At 42.2% G+C, this 21613-nt stretch overlaps 1 protein-coding gene across 2 annotated transcripts; it reads right to left on the bottom strand.

Moving 5' to 3' along the window:
- Positions 1-2057: 2057 nt before the first annotated feature.
- On the bottom strand, positions 2058-18560 carry FAM124B (family with sequence similarity 124 member B). Of its 2 annotated transcripts, none has more exons than XM_038416595.2 (3): positions 18255-18560; positions 12638-13377; positions 2058-3959 (listed from the first exon to the last, which is right to left on the bottom strand). In XM_038416595.2, exons 2-3 carry the CDS (start codon positions 13364-13366, stop codon positions 3315-3317), a joined length of 1374 nt encoding a protein of 457 aa, XP_038272523.2. In that variant the 5' UTR covers positions 13367-13377; positions 18255-18560; the 3' UTR covers positions 2058-3314. The 2 variants fall into 2 exon arrangements, with proteins under 2 accessions (XP_038272523.2, XP_043348442.1); XM_043492507.1 differs by lacking the exon at positions 18255-18560 and adding an exon at positions 13832-13904.
- Positions 18561-21613: the final 3053 nt, after the last annotated feature.

Raw genomic sequence — 21613 nt, 5'->3', positions numbered from 1 at the left:
GCGTCAAGGTCCTATGTGATCTTGGGCCTGTGTAGATCTCATTATTCACTCTCTATGATCCTCCCAGTTCTCCTCGCTGCTCTTACCTGTCTAGTCATTTAAACCTCACTCACCAGCATAGTGCCGCCGCCTCTTTGTTAAATTTGAACCATCATTCATTCTTTTCTATGTGCTAGAGAATTGGCTTTTTTGTCCATAAGGCACCCTTTGTCCCCGCCCCCCACAAGGCCAGATTCTCTTAGGGCAAATTAGGACTAGCTCCACCCACTGAAGCTGGAAGGTGATCAAACTAGTGTGCTCAAAATAGAAGTGCAAGCACAGCAATGCAAGTGACAGAAGAAGTTAGTTGCCCCAAGTGCAAGCCCATTCCAGACTCTAGACACATACTTGGGTGGCTAACCCTGCCGGCACTCATGCCATCACAGCTACACTTCTATTTTTAGGGCACAAGCCATTAAATCCCTTCTTAAAATCTCTTATTCCAGGAATCCATCCCCTACGTCATTCTCCTCTCCAGTAATTCACCACCACCAATCCTTTCCTGAACTGTTGTCCCTTGTCTTGTGTTCGTTTGGCTTCTTCATATTAGCATGTCTCCAGTGGTAGTAAATCACCTTGCTCTGAGTTTGTGAAGTGCTGGGTAAATTTATACCACTCTATGTTGTTATTAATAATCAGCTTATATGCTGTAAAAAGGTCTCATTATGTTTATTGAAAATTATTAAAACTACTACAGACTGTAGGATGAAACATCTTTTAAAAAAGTAAGTGCATCATGGTATAAGTATAAAATGGAAGATCAGTTTTCTCTGGCAATGGACGTTCTAACTTGGATTTATAACTCTGCATGTCAAGCCACACAGTATGGTTTCCTTAGCACAGGACACAGGAAAATAAGAATCTTTCAGGACAGCCTGGCCTGGTATGACAATATGTGGCAGACGAAAATAATGTTAGGAACATGTGTCATTCTACACATCAGAACTCATTCTCCCAGCACACACACAGTTGCTGCTGGAGAAAGCCGCCTCAGTAGCTCTCACTCATTTGATTCCATCTTGGCAGTATTAGGGCCTGATCCTGAAAACCCACCGGTCCCTTTAATTTGAATGGCCACTAGGGTGTTCAGCACAGCTCAGAATCAGGAATTTAATCCCATAAAGAAAGAACTCCTACTGAAACAATGCAAAGGCAACAAAGATATGAGCTGACCCAGCTTATTTTGTGTCACTAAAATACACAGATAGGATTTGGAGACAACAGGAGCAGAGCAGATCTGCTGAGTGAGGATGCTGTGCTATTACACAGTTATTTTTCAGAGAAGACCCACACTTCAAGGTCTAAGCAGCAGCCTTTTGCAGATTTATTCAAAGGAAAGTGGATGGAATGAAAGTGGGAGTTAGCCTGCCCCAAGCCAAAACACCAACAAACCACAGCTCTCCCCTGGCTAATTAGGCTAGGCTGTTCACAAAGGGGAAATTAGCCCTTTTGGACCTGCATGGGTAATCAAAGTCACACACTGAAGCATAAGGTGTGTTTACCCTCCTTATTTTAACTAGCATAGACGCAAATGTTGTTAATGATCATAACATTTTCCAGCCCTTTCTAATAGGCAAGCTGCAGTGGGCGTCTCAATGTCCTTGTGCCGTAGCAGCAGGAGTGTTATATGAACAGCCCTGGTACTCAGCAGTAAGCAGGACCTTAATTCTGCTGCACGATTCTTGGGTCCTCAGGCACTCTGGTATAATGCATACTCTGTGCAAAGCTTAAAACAGGTTGCCCGAGTTCACAAGTCTCAGGTGGACTGGTCACTGGCTAGGGATGGTGATGTGGCTAAATCTAAAATGAATGGGGTGCAGCACTGGTCATCCCCTCCCTAGTCTGCTCCTCCTCAGAGCAGGGAAGAGCATGACAAAGGTAAACCTAGCCAAGCCCTAATCCTCTGTTATGAAACATTCCATCAGCCAGGACAGAGCAGACCCTTTCAGCAGACACAGTGTAAAGGAGCAGCTCCTTGTCATGACTCCAAATTAACCCTTTTTTTTGGGGGGGGGGGGGGCAGTGAGGGTCCATGTGTTCCTCATATTCTGTACAAGAGTAAAAAGGGCTGATCAGATTTTTGCCATGCGCTTTGTAATTTTTGACCCCTCAGTTGAGTCTCCTCCAACTCTCCTCCTTTCTGCCCTAGGGAACCGTTCTCGAGTAGGCAAACTTTAAATAAATCCAATCTTGGTAATAAACATTTGTTTCTTTTAAATGAATGGCTTCATTTGTCATTTGGTGAGCACTGCTTACTGAATGTTTAGCTTTTACCATTCTGGTAGCTCTCTCAGCTCCAATGGTTCCTGTTTGTCTCCTGCCATTTAAAATTCAATTGGGATTTTCACCATGTTGATAATTGCACAGAGGTCTAATAAAGATCATGCATATTGTTTCTAACTTTATTCCATGGAGCACTGTGCGGGCAGGGGGAATGTGCTTCGTGGGGAGAAAAAAAAGAGGTCAAAATTGATTTTAAATAGTTTTCTTCAAAAATCTGAAAAGGAGCAGTATGAGGGCGTGATTTGGTCTCATTTAAATGCATATGAATGATCACATTCACAGTTTTCAAGTCTGAATGATGGCAGAGGGAGAAATGAGAGGGCATCTAGAAGGAGAAAGACATTGCAAGCCTGCTCGCACCTTGTGACCATGCCACCACCTAAGGTACATAAACACTTATGGCACCGTGTAGGGTACAGACACTGCATGCCCAGCTAGCACAGGTATAAATAGCAGAGTAGACGGTGAGGCACTGTTTTAGATGAGTAGAGTGCCCTACACACCTGAACTCTGTGTACCCTGCATAACCCTCTACACGCTCGCACAGTGCGTCCTGTGTCCACATTGCTATTTTTAGCAGTGTAGCATTCCACTGCCTCCCCACTGCCAAAGCCCTCTAATGCAACTACACAAGACAGAACGTGTCACAGGCTACTGATTAACATTTACAAACAGCAATAGGACTCGCATGGCTTATTCCCATTCATTGCACAATTAGGCTGTTGGGTGCTCTGTATTGAAAAGAATCAAACTCACTGTGTAACTGCACATGATTATTTTTTTGTGGTTTTGCCCTCCGTCCCATTAGCATTTTTGTACATGAGTGACCCTATTGCAATAAAACCCCACTGATGTCTTTTTCCATCACAGAACAGATATCCTGGGTCTAAACACAGAGTTAAACAGCATGCAGATTGCTTTCTCTCTGGTTCCAGAATAAAGCATTTAGTGACCAGTTTTAAATTCAGTCCATCAGGCACATTTGTTTCAAGTCAAATAAAGAATTCCTCCTCCTCTTCATTTCCATTCCCATAGTTTGCTCTTGATATTCGCAAGTGAAAGTCTGAAACTGTCTGTCCTGCTCCTTCATTTCTTTTGACAGCAAATGACGGCAGATGGGTTCTAGCCTCAGAAGGCAAGCTGATTCTGGAGCCAGGAGCAGCTAATGAATAGTTTGGTGCTTGTGGTTGAGGAAGGCTGTCCTGCAAGTCCCTTGAAAACCTGCTCAGGGGAGATGGAGTGCATTCAGAATTTACTACCGTGAATCCTGTGTCAACATTGGTCTCTGCTTCTTGCCTTCGAAACCGGATTTCTTGGCTGGAGATGTTCAGTTTAGTGCCTGCACTTACATTGAAAGAGGTGGTATCAGACTGTGAAGTAGCTGCTGGACTGCTGGCCTGGGATGCAGAGCAAGAGTTACTCTGTGAGGTGCTGCTACCACTCCCAGAAATAATTCCATGTTCTGATTTGATTTTACACTTCATCATTCTGACCTTCCGGCTTTTCTGCTCTGAATTAACCCACTTTGTGGGAAAAGGGGCTAGAGTGGAATTCTGTAGGATCTTTTCTTCACCTGCATTATTGTGCTGATTGGAAAGTCCATCATTTTTTTCATTTTGTTTTGAGTTGCCTTGCACCTGTTAAAGAAAGATTGATGAGAACACTATTAAACCATTGCTTGAACAGCAATGAAGTGACTACTGTGTCCTCAACTGCAGCTATCATGCTGAAATCATCTACATCTTAATGATTAAGGGTCCCATTAGTATCTTCTGCAGTTACACAACTCGGATGTGGAAACCCATGCTAAAGAATTTATGAACGAGCTGATCCATTCGTTTCAATGTATAAATTTATCATCATTTTACTTTGAAACTAATCACAGTTCACAAATTTCACTCTTTTGATAAAGAAAAACAAAACAAAAACAAAGATTCAGTGGTACCATTAGATTAATAATTTCTAATCTTATTTTAAGTCACACATGCACTGAATTTTATGGTCTCATACAAATGTTAAATTAGTTTGTTGATTTAGTTCTAAGAGATTCCAAAAATCCAGTTGGATTTGTGTTAAAATAACTAACACTTTTCATATGAGTTTTAAAATTAAAATCTATTGGAAAAAGTAATACTCCAGAACACAAAGTGTCCAGTGAGTTCTTTGAGTGTGTTGGGAACAACTTCTTGTTTCAGAAGGTGGAAGTAGTAACCATGGGGGCAGCCACATTAGGCTTGGTTCCAACTAACAGGGAGAAATTGGTTGTGAATCTGAAGGCTGAAAGCAACTTGGATGAAAGTGATCATGAAATGATAGATTTCATGATTCTAAGGAAAGGAAGGAGTGAGAGCAGCAGAATAAGGACAATGGACTTAAAAAACCCCAGACTTTAACAATCTTAGAGAATTGATAGGTAGGGAGGGGAAGAACAGAAGGGAAAAAATTGTTCAGGAGAAGTGGCAGTTTCTCAAAGAGACAATAGTAAAGACACTGACACAAAGGAAAAATAGCAAGAATAAGAAGAGACCAATTTGGCTCCTTGAGGAGCTCATTAATGACCTGAAAATCAAAAGGGAATCCTACAAAAAGTGAAAACATGGACAAATTGCTAAGGATGAGTTCAAAAGACTAGCACAAGCATGTAGGGACAAAATCAGAAAGCTAAGGCACAAAAACAGTAACACCTAGCAAGGGACATGAAAGGAAATAAGAAGGGTTCTATAAATAGATTAGGAATCAGAGAAAGAAGAAAGAAAGGCTAGGTCAACTACTTAGCAGGGAAGAAGAGCCACTAATGGATGACATCATGAAGGCAGAGGTGTTTGATGCCTTTTTTGCTTCAGTCTTCTCTAAAAACGTAACTTGCAACCAGATGCTTAACACAATTAATATTAACAAGGGGGAAGGAACACAAGCCAGAACATGGGAAGAACAAGCTAAAGAATATTTAGATAGGTTAGATGTATTCTAGTCGACAGGCCCTGATTAAATTCATTCTATGCTACTTAAGGAATTAGCTGAAGAAATCTTGGAATCAATAGTGATTACCTTCAAGAGCTCATGGATGATGGGCGAGGTCCCAGAGGACTGGAGAATGGCAAACATAGTACCTATCTTTAAAAGAGGGAACAAAGAGAACCTAGAGAATTATAAACTATTCAGCCTAACATCGATACATGGAAAGATGCTGGAACAAATTTTTAAACAACCAATTTGTAAGCACCAACAGAATAATAGAGTGATAAGTAATAGCCAAAATGGATTTTTCAAGAACAAATCATGCCAAACCAACCTAATTTCCTTCTTTGATGGGGTTATTGGACTATTGGATCAAGGAAAAGCTGTAGATGTGATATAATAAGGCTTTTGACATAATCCCACATGATATTCTCATAAGCAAACTAAGGAAATTTGATCTAGATTAAATTACTATAAGGTTGGTGCACAACTAGTTAAAAAACCATACTCGGTGTAGTTATCAGTGGTTTGCAATAATATGAGAATACAACTGTGTGATAACAAATCCAGACTAACTTTTTTGTGAAGACCTCCATATGCCTCCAAGATGATGCCTTAAATCCTGAAATCCCTTCTGGTTAATGACCAAAGCTCTCAAAACCTTGGGACCATCACCGAAAGACAAATGGCAGAGGCTGTGGATAAACAACCAGGTCAAGAATCAAGATCTCATTATGGATCCTACAGATCGGCTACCTAGCTTTGCCAGGCTATGTAAGATAAAGATCACCGTGAAATGCCTCAGAACCTCACAACACAATTTCCTACTACACAAATGGACAGCATGATATGCTAATATGAAGAAGAAGATGCCCAAACCATGGACTGCAAGACAGTAAATATTATAATCTCTATGTAAATCCATGATGTGCCCACAGTTCTGGTCCCCCATCTCAAAAAGGACATAGCGGAACTGGAAAAAGTTCAGAGAAGGGCAACAGAAATAATAGAGGGTATGGAATGGCTTCCATAAGAGGAGAGACTAAAAAGATTAGGGGTGCTCGGCTTCAAAAAAAAATTGACAAGTCAGGGAGGATAAGATAGAGGTCTAAAAGTCATGAATGATGTGGAAAAAGTGAATAAGTGTTATTTATCTTTTCCCACAATACAAAAAAAAATTTATAGGCAGCAGATTTAATACAAAGAAGAGGAAGTAATTTTTTCACACAACACACAATCAACCTGTGGAACGCATTGCTATGGGATGTTGTGCTGGCCATACCTATAACTGGGTTCAAAAAATAACTAGATAAGTTCATGGATGAAAGGACCATCAATGGCTTCTAGCCAAGATGGTCAGGGATGCAACCCCACTCTTGGGGCAGTCCTAAACCTTTGACTGCCGGAAGACAGGAGGAGAAAACAGGGCTAAATTTCTCCAACTGCCCTGTGCTGTACACTCCCCTTGAAGCTCTGGTACTAGCCATTGTTGGAGACAGGATACTGGGCTAGACAGATCATTGGTCTGACCCAGTACGGCATTTCTTATGTTCTTAAGATGAAATTCAATAAAGGCAGGTGCAAAGTACTACACTTAGGAAGGAAAAAAGTCAAATGCACAACTACATAACAGAAAACGACTGGCTAGACAGTTGTAGTGCAGTACTATTGGGAGTTATAATGGATCACAAATTGAATACAAACCAACAGTGTGATGTAGGTACAGAAAAGGCCACTATCATTTTGGGGTGTATTATAATAGAAGGGTCATATGGAAGATACGGGAGGTAATTGTCCCATTCTGCATGGTACTAGTCAGGCCTCAGCTGGTGTATGGTGTCCAGTTCTGGGCAACACGCTTCAGGAAAGATGTGGACAAACTGGAGAGAACTCAGAGGAGTGCAACAAAAAAGAGAAAAGGTTTAGAAAAGCTGATCTATGTGGAAAGGTTAAAAATACTGGGCACATTTAGTGTTGAGAAAAGAAGGCTGTGGGGGACCTAATAATGGTCTTCAAATATGTAAGGGTGTTTTATAAAGAGGATGGCGATCAATTGTTCTCCATGTCCACTGAAGGTGGGACAAGAAGTAACTGACAATCTTTAGCAAGGGAGATTTAGATTAGGGAAAACTTTCTAATGATAAAAATTGTTAAGTACTGGAATAGGTAACCAAGGAAGGTTGTGGAATCCCTATAATTGTCTAACCTTGTCTTAAAAACCTCCAACCACCTGTTAGGGATGGTCTAGGTACACTTGGTCCTGCTTCAGCATGGGGGAATGGACCAGATGACCTCTTGTGGTCCCTTCCAGCTCTAAATTTCTATGATTATATCAACAAAGTATGAGCATTAGCAATCACCTATAAACCCTTCAGGAAAGGGCAGAGAATGGAATAGTAAAGTAACTAAAGATAACTCAAGGAAGACAACTGAGATCACTAAGGACGTGTTAGCATGTGAAATATCAGGTCTCTTATCAATTATATTATCTATCCCATAATAAATAACCCAAATATAAGAATAATAGACTCCAAGCATCATTTATTTGCTGGAGGAAAAAAAACCCCAGGGAATCAGAAGGAGAATGGCAATTAATTATGGGTGAGAGCCTGCCAACCCTGACTCTTGGAAGTAGTTCTTAGTAAGGAGTAAAGACCATAGAAGTGAAAAACTACTCACTCAAGTAAGCACAAGTCATGTGACTCAGGGTTTGCAGGATCAGGCCTTAAGTCACCAAATGTATTTTGATAACCAAGCATCTTTATCTGAAAAGGGTTGCCCCCTCTTACAACACCCATGTCTCAGTCTGATGCCAGAGCTGCCCCTCTGCCAAGTGGTAGCAGATGTTTGAGGCATTGCAGGTTGGCTTCCCAGTGGTGAAGAAATCAGAATACATCCTGACTCTGTCACTAAGTGTAACTTGTTTTATTTACACACATATGCCAGTCCTGGAACAGAGACAATCACAATCACAAATAGCATGCAAGGCAATCCCTTCTTTCAGGCATCTCAACTCAACGCTAATACCCAGAGAGCAACTCTGCCTCAAGAACTGATTATAATCAGAGACCAAGGCAGTGAGCAAACTTTCCTTCTGCTCACGCAGCTCCCTCTCCATAGACTGCCAACACACAGAATCTAGTGTAACCAAGTCATTAACAGCACACAGCAATGTCCTTCTAAGACTGAACATTTGCTCAAACACTTAGGGCCTGTCTACACAGCAACTTAACGTGTGGCAACCCAGGGTGTGAATGTACTGTGCATTAGCCTAACGCATACTAAGTTGCCACGTGGACTATGCTACCATGTTCTAAACGTTCTGTAGTGAGCTTTGTCATACTGCTGTTAATGTCAAAACGTACTACCGACCTTTTAGTGCATGGTAGCAGGATCCACTTAGTGCAAGGCAAGCTAGTGCAGCATTTTACATTCACACTTTGTTGCAACTGTGTCACCATGTAGACAAGTCATAACACAAAAGAACTTGGAAAGTTACATGTAACAGCGCCAACTGTTAACACCTGCTGTAACTGAAAAATGCTCACCTATGATTCTCTGAAGAATAGACAGAGTGACTAGTACAGAGGTGAGCAAACTACAGCTCACAAGCCACATCCGGCCTGCGGGACCCTCCTGCCCAGCCTCTGAGCTCCTGGCTCAGGAGGCTAGTCCCCAGGCCCTCCCCCATTCATCCCCCTCCCCCGCAGCCTCAGCACGCCATGCTGCCGGTGTAGTGTATTAAACTCCTCCACATAGGAATGTGCTACTGGTAGCACTTATGGAGAGCACTACACCAGCGCAATGCTCTGGGTGGCGCGAATGTAGCGCTGCCAGCCACCGGTGCTCTGTGCTGCACGGTAAGGGGCAGGGAGCGGGGGGGTGGGTTGGATAGAGGGCAGGGGAGTTCAGGGTGGTGGGGGTGTGGATGGGGTAGGGGCAGTCAGAGGGCAGGGAATGGGGGGGTGGGGAGTTGAATGGGGGCAGGGGTCCTGGGGGGGCAATCGGGAAGGAGGAGGGGTTGGATGGGGTGGTCGGGGGCAGTCAGGGGACAGAGAGAAGAGGTCATTGGATGGGGCAGGGGTCCCGGGGGGAGCAGTCAGGAAGGAGGGGGGTTGGATGGGGTGGCGGGGGGCAGTCAGAGACAGGGGTTCCAGGGGCAGTCAGGGGACAGGGAGCGGGGGGAGGGGGTGGATGGGGCAGGGGTCCGGGGGGGGTGCCGTCAGTGGGCGAGAAGCAAGGGGGGGGAGTAGAGGCACAGCCTCCCCTAACCGGCCCTCCATACCATTTCCAAAACCTGATGTGGCCCTCAGGCCAAAAAGTTTGCCCACCCCGGCCTAGTAAGTGTGATAAGCCAAGGACATTTTATACTTGTAATTGATCAACCACCATTCCAAAGATATGTTCTGCAACAGGGAGGACAGACTGAAAAGAAGGAAGGTGATCCCTTAACAGAGACAAACTATTAAATAGGTTTCCAAAAAGTCATTCAACATGGAGATGCCCTAACTAATGCTAACTGGTCATTAGCAAGGGATCATATGGAACCTTTGTGACTTAAGTAGGATTTGTTCCTTTTCTTAATTGACAGACCAGGGATACTGTCTTTTCTTCAGCGTGAAGGATGCAAACCTGGGAGGTGCTGAGAGCCCTCGACTGCCATTACCTCTCGTGGGATCCGAGAGTCCCCGGATCGCAGGATCAGGCTCTTCATGCCAAGCTATCTCCAGATCAATGTGCTTCTTGAAGCAAAACAAAACAAAACAAACCCCAAGTTCAGACTGGCTCCTAGTGCCCTTGACAGGAGGTGGATGAGTCACAGCTAAAAAACAAATCCTAACGCTCTCCTGCCAGGGAATTCGAATGCATCTGTCAAAGCCAAGCCCTTGCCTACATCAAGTGGGCAGCCACCTAATTTGCAGAGAGACAGGATGAAAAGTGCAAACACATAAAAGCAAAAGCTGCACTGAGAATTAACAGTGAGAGATCAGTGTAGAAATTAGCCATGCAAATGGATTAGCAGGAATTGTAGCGAATAATCTCTAGAAGGAATAGAAAGAGAAAAAATAAAAATGAAGGCGAAATCCGTTTGCCAAAGAATCAGAGAAAAATTAAAATTACATAGGATTGCTACAAATTATTGAAATAATCCAAATTATACTGTACACAGAAGTATGAGAAAATGGATGAAAATACGAGGACATAAAAATGTTTAAATGGAAAATGCTGAGTAATTTAGATCCAAAGGAATAATTGTTCAGCAATACACTTAGTTGATATGTTTTCATTGAAATTTTGAATTTTCAAAAAAATCTATTAAATCTATAAACTAGTTGGAAAACAAACTTTGTTGTGGAAAATTTTCAACCCCAAAATTGACATTTCTAAAATATTCAGGTAAATCGATTCAAAAAGCATGTTACAAATAGTGGGCCTGTTCCCATAGCTCTTACTCCTGTCCACTATTTGAAGATGAAGCCATTTTAAAAAGTTAACTCTTAGTAATTATTACTGTATTACAGCAATGCCAAGAGCCTACAACCAGTTCAAGGCCCCTTGTGTTAGGTGCTATACATCCATATAGTAAATGAAAGCTCCTGCCTCAAATAGCTATAAAAGCTATTGCCTGCTTCTTTCCCTCACACTGGTGCTAATCAGGACTTAGTTCATTAAAGTCAAGGGAGTTAAACTGATTTAAAGTGAGTGGAGAATCAGAGCCACTGAATTCATTTTTTTCATTTCTAGCTCTGGGTGACATTTACTGCCCAACAACACCAAGTGCTGGGTGCTTTCTGTTAGGTGTGTAATGCTTATAGATTCATAGATACTAAGGTCAGAAGGGACCATTCTGATCATCTAGTCTGACCTCCTGCACAGCGCAGGCCACAGAATCTCACCCACCCACTCCTATGAAAAACCTCATGCATGTCTGAGCTATTGAAGTCCTTAAATCATAGTTTAAAGACTTCAAGGAGCAGAGAAGCCTCCCTCAAGTCAACCATGCCCCATGCTACAGAGGAAGGCGAAAAACCTCCAGGGCCTCTCCAATCTGCCCTGGAGGAAAATTCCTTCCCGACCCCAAATATGGCAATCAGCTAAACCCTGAGCATATGGGCAAGATTCACCAGCCAGATACTTATCTCCAGCTTCTGACAATGCCCTCAAACATATCAAGCTTTTAAACTTTCTGCCTCCATTTCCCCATCCGTATAATGGGGATGCTACCTGTGACAGATATGCACAATATCTGATATGCATGATAGCCTGCCATAGCCTTAAAGAAACCGTACTGAATTAAGTGTCCCCTGGGGTCCATTGTATTAAATGCAAAGTTTGTGCGTTATTGTGGGCTGGGATCATATGTAATCTCTAGGCAAGAGATGTAACATAAGGCCTGAACGATCGCAGAACTATCCTGAACAACATGCCAAACAAGAATGGACTTTTGGGACAATATGTTTGAAGTGGATTTCCTGGGAAATATCAAGGGGAAGGCGAATGCAAATTCCCAGCTTCCAGACCAGCAGAGTGCACATAAGTAGGCAGACAGATCAAATCAGATGTAAAGCAGTGCACTGTGGGATAGCAGTAGGAGGACTGCCAGAGGTGGAAAGGTTCATCCAAAATACAGACAGGTCCACTTGAACCATTTTCCAGAATAATTCATCCTGAAATGAACAAAATCCACTTTCAAAATGGATTATCTAATTTGCAAAAGGACACAAGATTATTCTAAAAAGAATTGTGCCATGTGAACACAAGTCAGTTTAAGCCAAAAAAACAAAAGTTAACATGAAAAAACCTACCCATGGAAACAAGCCTTTATTCACTATGATTATTCACTCCAGCCTAGGCAGTACAGTTTCACTGCTCCGTTTAACTACTAACCACTCACAAAAATGGAAGGATACCATACACCCAAATATACCCTTCCTCGGGTGGCACCCAATAGCACAGCTAGAAATCAGCTTCTGAAAGCATTTCCACTCTAAACCCTTATCATAAAGAAATAATTCAGGCACTTACAGTAATTTGATCTGAGGGTGAAACTTTGTCTACAGACCAGCCTGCAGAGGACTTGCATTTCAGGTTATAATTTATCAAGTCTAACTGCGCAATGTCGTATCAGCCCAGGGGGAGATATTACAAAAATATCTGGCAATCTTTTTATGTTACTTTGTGTGGTGTTATTAATGGGGAAAGCATCCAGAGTATGGGATGGACAGCTATAAATATTTTATAAATTTGAAGGAAGAAATAAACAACAACAAACAACTATCTTCCAATCAGACCCTGTGTTCTTCCTTGCTAGCAAGTCACCTATTGAATTAAAGAGAAAACACAAAGAACCCAATACCTGAAGCAAGATTTTGTTTCCTTCGTAGTCCTGAGTTTGCCATCGGGTGCTACTGATAGGAATACATGGATTAGGCAGAAGAGGTACCAGCTTCCCAATTTCGTGCACCTTGAATTGCAACACGGAAGATTCTTTCAGTTCAACAGAGACCCCAGGGGGAAGCTGCTTCAAGCAGAGCTGAACAGCAACAGTTTCTGTTGCATACAGCACAAAGACACAGAAGTTACTCTTCTGCATAGATGCTTCTTTCTGCAGAATCATCTCGTAAAGTCTGACTGCATCATCATAGTTATCAAAGCTACAGTAGAGGGTCACACGCAGAATTTCAGTGCCATAATGAACTTGCCGCAAACCCCATACAGGCATATGCTCATCCAGACCATAAAATTCCTGACTAGCCGGTGCATAAGGGTACAGTTTCCCATTATTATGTTGCATGTGGTGATCCTGCCATGGAGGGTGCTGGAAAAAATCATGGACCCGAAAAATCCGTTCTTCCCCAAAGTCCTCATGCAGGAAAAGGAGAATGGACATCCCAGGAAATCCAGAGCTTTTCCGGCAATATTTCTCATAATACTTTACTGGAGTAACACGTTCGGATACAAGGAAGAGGCGAACATCCAGGCAGATCCACCCCAGAAGCCGATCAAGTGTTTGCTGCAAGAGTAATGAATGTCCAGAGGTGGCAAGAAGATGCACAGTCATCACCGAGTCTGCTCTTCCATCCATTGTAAAATCACCTTGAGAATAAAAATAAAGACAGATGAGTGCTTCCGTATACACTGAATAATCATAAATAATTCTACTTTGGATTTCTCTTTTGCTTCCCATCTGAAGATCTCAGTATGCTTTACATGCCTCACAACATCCCTGTGAAGTAAAGACTTGTAGCTGTATCTATATTTTACGGATAAAAGATGAAGCACAAAGAGGTTAAGAGATTTGCCCAAGGTCATACAGAGGAACAGTGACAGAGCTGTGAATAAATCTCTCACTGTGAATAAGTCTCTCCCAGTCCTGATCTTTAACCAACAACTAATACAAATAAAAACCATCTGACATTCCCCCTCAAAAACAAAAAACCCAAGCCCTAACATTTTTGTCCTTCATAGTGAAGAACAGCGGGGATTAAGAACACTGAAATACTAGTGCAGTTATTCTGAAATGCATAGATTACTTTTAAAATATACTTGCCAGTTGTCCACGGAAATACAAACTGAGATCTAGCAGAACCCTGGCAACGGACAACAAGAGACACAGTTACTGCCTCAGTACAAATGCAATGCGGCATTTGTGTTTTAAAGCCTCAGCATGCATTGTTTTTTTAGTCAACGTACCAATGTTTTTGTTAGATCTTTATGAGTAACACCCTTCCAGGGTGTGTGGATAAACTATTCTTTAAAACGAGAAAGGGAAACAGGCTAACAAAAGAAAAACAAATGTGAACTGCGCAGATAACAATTAGTGCAGATGTGAATCAATCTAAGGAAAGACAAGAGTTTAGGGAGATGCCTTAAATCCTAGTTTTCCCATTGTGTCATTCTACACAGCAGAGAGAGCAGGCTGCCCTTCGGTTCTAATCTAAATATTTCAGTGCCCTGTTTATTACATTTATTCCAAAGTAATCCCAGTGCCGGATTTCCCCTCTCTGCCCTTTTTTGGTGCATTTCTATTGCTTATGCTGTATTTGGATAGGCTACTACATTTATGTTATATTTACATGTAAACAAATCATGACCATTATTATTTGCCTTTACAGATGAATATAGTTTCTACCCAACTACAAAAAGAATGCTGAAAACATTACTCCTTCCAGCTTTTCTTTAGGGACCCTGGACAACTAAACAATACTGGCCCTGGGTTCTCCATCATATTGCCAATTCAGAAGCAATTTACACAGAGCAAGTTAACCTCAATTCTTCAGACAGAACTTTTTTACTTCTGCATGTATTTAGGTCAAGGGTTATAATTTCTGGTGATGTGTCTGACTACATATGTTTAGGAACCACAGCTCTCTTTGCTTTTCCTCTTTCCAAACAAGTAGAGGGCACAAAATGACAGCTATTGTTGTTCAACAACGGTGTTTCCAAACCCGGGCATTAATAAAACTCTGTTTTTGAAGGGATTGTGTTATCCAAACTTTGATCCAGCAGTGAATAACTTTGAAACAGCAGTACAGACATCAGCCTCGTTCATTGAAGTTTGTATTTTAATCCAAATGTTATGGACTGAACCATAACGGACTGAACTGAAACACCAGGTTTGAACAATCTTAAACTTTGGAAGGTTCCATATCTGAATGTTGTGGCCATATGTGTCTCACTATAAAAGACCACTTTTAATTGACTTTAAAATATATATTTTATATACATACATAGAGAGAGAATCAGTCTTATTTTAATTAATCTAGGTTTTTACCATGGTGATAATCCCAATATAAAATACAGAATTATAGATTAGATATAGATAAGATCTGGGGAAGGTTTATACAAAAATCTGTTTTACAGCCCTGGCTACTTGACAATAACTGCAGTGAAATGCTGGGAGTGGTGGGGGCAGAACTACCCTGGCAACAATTACAGGAATTCGATGAAGAGAACAGAAACCAATCATAGCACTTCAAGCAATGTAAGTGTTTAAGGCTTCAGATAAAACACTACAAATGAATTCTGAACAACATTTTTTCTAAGGCACCTTTGTCAGCCCAAAGGGAAGGGAATATTTGATTAACTGTGTGCTGCTCATATACCAGCAAATGGGGAAGCAAAATCAGCTGGCTTCCTCTGTGTTTGAGATGAATGGGGTGTTTGCCTGAGTGAGGAGGACTGATTAGAGCTAAGGAGGAACTTCAGGGTTTGGCCTTCAGTAAGTAATACTAGTGCAAATGTTACCCATGCTCTTAGGCAGGCTGCGGCTAAGCCAAGCAGCGTGGAAGGGGCATCCTAGACTATCAGGTCACTACTGTGCTCATATGTAAAAGAAAAACATTATTGCGGTTGTTTTCTGATCACACCTACTATATATAGGATGATGAAGAATGAAGATGATGATATAAGCCAGGAAACAAAAAACAAACCGCACTGTAACTGATCAGAGCGTAAAATATATTCAGGACCACGTGTTTATTGATACATCCGTTCTACCAACACCTGAATCATCAGCCACTACTTTGGATACCTTCCTGACTAAGCAATCATTCCATTCCTCCATCCCGTTTGTGGGTTTCTACCCCATCTCATCCCCACACTCTGTGTGTGTGTGTGTGTGTGTGTGTGTGTGTGTGTGTGTGTGTGTGTGTGTGTGTGTGTGTGTGTGTGTGTGTGTGTGTGTGTGTGTGTGTGTGTGTGTGTGTGTCCCTCCAGTCCCATCGGGTGTCTCTCTCTCTTCACTCCCATTGTGTGTGTTTGTGTGTGCATCTTTCTCCCTCCTTAGTCCACACTTGCTCTCCCCAGGATCACCATTGTGCTGTTGCTTCTAAACATGCCGTTTTCCCCAGGGTGCTAGCAAGAGCACCAAAGGGAAAGTGGCATGGTCATGCTCAGTTTCAACATACTGAGTACCCGAGTAGCACTGAAAAAGGAGCATCAGAACATCCCTCCTGCTTAGAGCTGGAAAAAACCTATTCCCCTCCTATGTCCCAGCAAGCCCCTATATGGGGGGGGGGGAAACACATGAGAAGAGATCAGTGCAGTAATAATCTGATTACAAGTAATTGTCATCCTCTTTCCCTTTCTCCAGTACAGCATGTACATTCAGGAGTGAAGGAGCTGATATACTAGTTTGTTGGCAAGCCTTTAGTTTTCATAGGTACGAACAGAGAGCATGGTTTGCCCTAGTTTCCTTGTTGTGAGTCGCATCAACTTCACTGCAATACCTCTGGAAACAAACAGCTTTTCCACCTCTGTTCAGATGACTATGACAGCCTGGCTGAGTAAAAATCCCATGGATGTAAAAATATATTCAGGAAGGATACACATTCTTGAATGCAACACCAAAAATAGAGTATTTTAAACTGAAATTGTACAAGCTAGCATGGGGGGGAAGGGAAGTTATTAAAATTAAAAAAATATAGGCATTAAGTCTTCATCAAACTTCCAGTGAAGTCAGTGAGAGTCTTTCCATTGATTTCAGAGGGGTCAGCATCAGCACGAGGATAATGCCATGATAAAGTGGCCTACAAGTGTTTAGTGCCCTTGTATATTCATACCAACAGGTCTATACAATGTACTTAATACATCAGAGAGCAAATGAAGGAAAAAAAAAACATATGTGATTGATCAAGTTTGCAAAAAATCCAGCTCCACTTCTGATCTGGTGTTCATGGCTCCTGTCATATTCTGCCAGCATACGGTGGAGAAGATAATCAGCTACTGATGTCTCAAAGGATGCAGCAATACATGCCAGGTTATACAAATCCAAAATAAGGTGCTAATGTGAAAATCAGCAAGTGGTTTTAATCAGGTAAAAAAGTGGGTTCTTCGAGTATGAACACACTGCAGCTGGGACCCAGCCTCCCTGCCCAGCTAGACAGACATGCACTAGCTCTGCTCGAACTAGCACACTAAAAATAGCAATGTGGCCAGATGCACGGGCTTGCCACCTGAACATGGAGCCAGTGGGCTGGGCAGGCTTGTACTCAGGCAGCTAGCCCCCAGCCTAACATCCACATTGTTATTGTTAGCGCACTAGCTAGTACACGTATGTCTACTTGGGCTGGGAGGCTCATACCCAGCTGTAGCATTGATGTTCCCTTAAAGTCCCTCTTAGCTATAGCCTGGTCAATGAATTCTCAGCTCTAACGGAACTATGGCTCTGAACTTAAACACAATACCTTTCAGAACCTCCATGGGCACAGACAGAGCTACCACTAAAGTCAATAAAAGAGTTTAGCTCGAGTAAGAATTGCTTAAGCATTTCTGGGCAGGGCCTCATGTAATCAACAGGCTACAATGACGACTGCAAAGCATAGGCGATTTTACCAACACTTCTTGCATCCTTTTTACTGTCAAATTCATTCCAAAACACCAGGTTTTCAGCACTTTCCAGTAAAGAAAGAAGAAACACGTAGAGCACAAATCTACATGCTGATTGTCGACCTGGAATTCTGATTTTTGACTCATCTCCACCCTTCTGGATCCTGGTTAAATTGATTTTTGGGAAAAGGGACCAATGGGAAAAGGTCCATCTGATCAAACACAAAGCATTTTCATAACAGACACTGACCAATCCATTTATTCATTGTGGTCAGACTCAGATCTAAACATGCCTGAAATTAAAGGAGTCTGGCTGTGGATCCAAATTTTGTGGCTCATGTCTTCTTTCCAGGAAAGTAAAACCACAATGACTAGAAGAAAGAAAAAAAACAAAAAACAAAAAAAAACCCCTCATCCCTAGAACATTAAATGCATTAACACAGGCTTCTCTTTTGGTGTTTCCAGTTTCTTATCCACAACTGACCAATGCAGAAAAGGAAACTAACAAAGGTCTATGATCGAAGAGGTACAGAAAATGCAGACCTATGCTACAATACAAAAGGGTCGGATTTCATAAGACAATGAGATCATACCAGACAACAAGAGAATGAAGTGGAACCTCAGCATCCCCCTGATTATCTTACCTGAGGGAGCTAATGAGGCGGTTGCACCTTATGCTGCTGGCTCCAAGTCACCTCTGCAAGCTTTCATCAGGAATGAAGATTCAAAAATTAGCAAAAGGCTGCCTTTGAAAACAAGCTTCGGACAAGCTCTCACAAACAGTCCCAGTGACTGGAGAAGCTTTCCTTAAGAAACAGTATTCTAAGAGATCGATAGACAAGATAGAGTTTCACAGCTCACAAGATCTTTGGCCAGACAATGTTCCCTTGCTGTCTAAGATGATAGGCAGCTTTTTTGCTAACTCTAAAGGACAGCTTTGGGAATGTGCACCTCCTTGGCAGTGTGGCACCCAGAGAATTCTGGGCAGAAATGGACATTTCCTGTTCAATTCTCCTATTTAAATACTCTGTTGCTATTTATCTGAAGGCAAGCAAGCCAAAGTGATAGAGTTGATGTGGGTTTCCTCGGGAGGAGTTTGACAGGAACTGATTAGACAATATGAGCTATGGTGATGAGTGCTCTCTAGCCCATTCACAATCTGTGATTGGACACAACCTTTATTTTCCTTTTGTTTGCTCCAGCTCAGTAAATGAAGATCCAGGCAGTTCTGATAAATATAAAATGAGCCTAATGTATATATTTTAGAAGAAAATGAATCAGATTAACTATAATCAAAATACGGGGGGTGAATCTGAGCCTAGGGGGAGTTTAAATTGGCGGAAGGTACTTCAAGTCAGCTTTTCTGAAATTAAAGGATTTTGAATGCCTTTATCCTTTCATTGACCAGGATAGCACAGATTCCCATGTGGTCAGGGCGGCAGCGGAAAAGGACTTTCTTTTTTGTTTGTTTTACTCTAGCCTAGCACAATCCTTAAGTATTTTGGTGTCAGGACAAGGCCAGGAGGAACCATTCTCAGACTGAAAAACTGTTGGAAAGGATAATACAACGTGGTCCTGAAAGTTATTTATGCACTGGGAGGACATGGAGCTTGCCATACATTTCATGCTGTTGGACTAAATGTAATACATATATTTAAAATTAAAGAGGCATCATTCACATCTCCTGCTTCTGGCTCCTTCAGATTTGAGGAGTGATCATCAGAGGGCTACTGATTACTGCTCTCTATTAAGAATGTCACAGCTCCTGAGGTAGCTGCAGCTCCGATCCCTTCATGAGCTCCTTGAAGGCACCCCATTCAGGTCTCTGGCCTCTAACTATCACCTTTCTTGGGGTCAGATCCTGCATTCCTCTTCCTCCAGATCAGGGATTTAAGGCTGCTATTTCCTCCTGCAACTCACTGTGATCACCTTAGCAAGTCTGACTTCATTTTAGTACCTGCCATCCTGTTCACTCCCAGGGACGACGACAGGGTTAGCCAGTGACCAGCCAGCCTTCATAAATAAAAAATATTTTTTCAGAACACCACCAGAAAAAACATCTTGAAAACCATGAACAGCTTATGTGCATCCTGTTTTACCAGGCATCACCCACCTTCTACATGGAGTTCCTGGTGAGTTTCAAAGTCCTTCAAACCCCTTCAGCGGGATCTCGAATCTCTTGGCCATGCTGTCATTTCAGTTCTTTCATCAGGTGAATGACCCCTTGGCTAGGTTTATCACTTTATACAATTCGCAGTTCTTTGTTTGCTGGGCCTCTTGAACCTGGGCAAACCCAAGATATGGAATTTCCCCCAGGGGTGGTACTTCTGGGGACACGTTTCCATGTCTAAGGATTTGCATTAATTACCATCACCCAATGATTTTAATTCTTGATGGTTCATTTACGGATAGTGATTTCCCCCTAGAGACTGCATGCCTTGTCTTATTTCAAGAAAAAACCCTTCACACCTGGCAGGTAATCATGCAAGGAGAGGAGAAATTGAGTCATAAAAGAGTTTCCCAGTTCTCCACAAAGTGCGGGCATATCCCTGGAAGTCAATGGGAGCTGCACATACAGATTCTGGTCTCTCAGACTATAAAACCTGCAGAATAGTCAGGGTATTTCCTCTCCCATCCAATCACACTGTATAACACCAAAATGGACAAAGACCACAAGCAACAAAGACAATTGAAAAGGCAGAAAAGAGACTGGAATGAGACTATGCGTTGACATAAAAACTCTATAAGCAAAATTTCCATTGACCTCAGGGAGACCAATATTTCCACATGTATGGCCTGGATGGGTTCTGTATGGGTGATCAGTACAAGAAAAGGAGAACCCACTTTCCAGACTGAGGGCTTGGTAGGTTCAGATTTCACAATGATCTTTTGGGGCCTGATCCAAAGCCCACTCTAGTCAGTGGGAGTCTTTCTGTTGACATCATTGCATCAGGCCCATCAAGAACGAACCCTAATTCTACACAAATAAAGGAGTGGGTCATTGAAGAGAGGCATGAAGGATGTTGGCCTCAAACCTACACTCTGGAGGACTGGATTTGTGAGCTTCTGCAATTTTGATAAACTAGGCTGCTATGCCCTCCCACCCCTGCCAGCTCCTATTATTATTAAATGCATGAAACGCAGTAGCTAGATCGAAGAGGGGTAAAGGAACAAAGAACTCAGTGAATAAATCAGTCTCCCCACTATTAGACATTTTCAGACAGCCTTGGCAGGGACGTGGTGTGTGGTTTTACAGATGCCACAGCCATAAACTTGCCCCTCTCAGATTACACAGCAGAAGTCAACCACAACTATATCCAAGTGAAACCTTCATGAAAGGATCAAGTAAAGAAGGAAATCTCTGTAGTCCTTCAAATGAACTACTTTCCTGATGTGCGCTTTCCAAACAATCCAGAGACAAGAATGGTGGAGAGCCATCAAGGGAACTGCTGTAACCAAAGATGCACAGAGCACTCTGCAGAAAATCCTGCACTCTCAAGCACCAGCAAGTTAGGATTTCCTGACTAAATGCTAACGGTTGTGTGCCCCAGCTTCTGGCAGCTCAAAATCCCAATTCTCAGCTCTGAGTGGTCATACTCTATGCCATTTTAACCTCTGATGAGTAACATAAAACAGGGGTAACTACAGTACGTGCTAACTTGATTATACCTGAAAGTAGGCAAATGGTTAGAAGACTGATCAAGGCAGTTTTCCCTCCCTTTTCATATACCAACTCCAAAGAATTCTGGTTTATATTACCTCAGCAAGATGGATGGCATTTCCGAAAGATAGTCTTAAACCAGCTCCAAGATTTCTTCTTAACTGTTTTTTTATGAAAGGTTAAGTACCTAAAACCTATAATGTACAAATCAGCCTTGTGGAAGCTCAGTAAAACTCTGGGGGAAAAACCTTCTATCTAGAGCTGGTTGAATTAAAAAAAAAACCCTCCAAAAAATTTGAAATTTCAGGTTTTTCCGATTTTACAAGGTTCCAGCTAGGTCCT

Source organism: Dermochelys coriacea, chromosome 9, assembly GCF_009764565.3.
Source record: "Dermochelys coriacea isolate rDerCor1 chromosome 9, rDerCor1.pri.v4, whole genome shotgun sequence".
Classification (NCBI taxonomy): Eukaryota; Metazoa; Chordata; order Testudines; family Dermochelyidae; genus Dermochelys; species Dermochelys coriacea.
The sequence above is the reverse complement of the archived record's forward strand: the minus strand, read 5'-3'. Positions and strand labels throughout refer to the sequence as shown.

What these genes read in the sequence shown, in the direction of transcription:
- FAM124B (XM_038416595.2), bottom strand. Translation starts at nt 13,366, where the DNA reads ATGGATGGAAGAGCAGACTCGGTGATGACTGTGCATCTTCTTGCCACC. An exon ending in GAAACAAAATCTTGCTTCAG is followed by an intron (nt 3,960 to 12,637) that starts GTATTGGGTTCT and finishes TTTCTTTAACAG; the next exon opens with GTGCAAGGCAACTCAAAACA.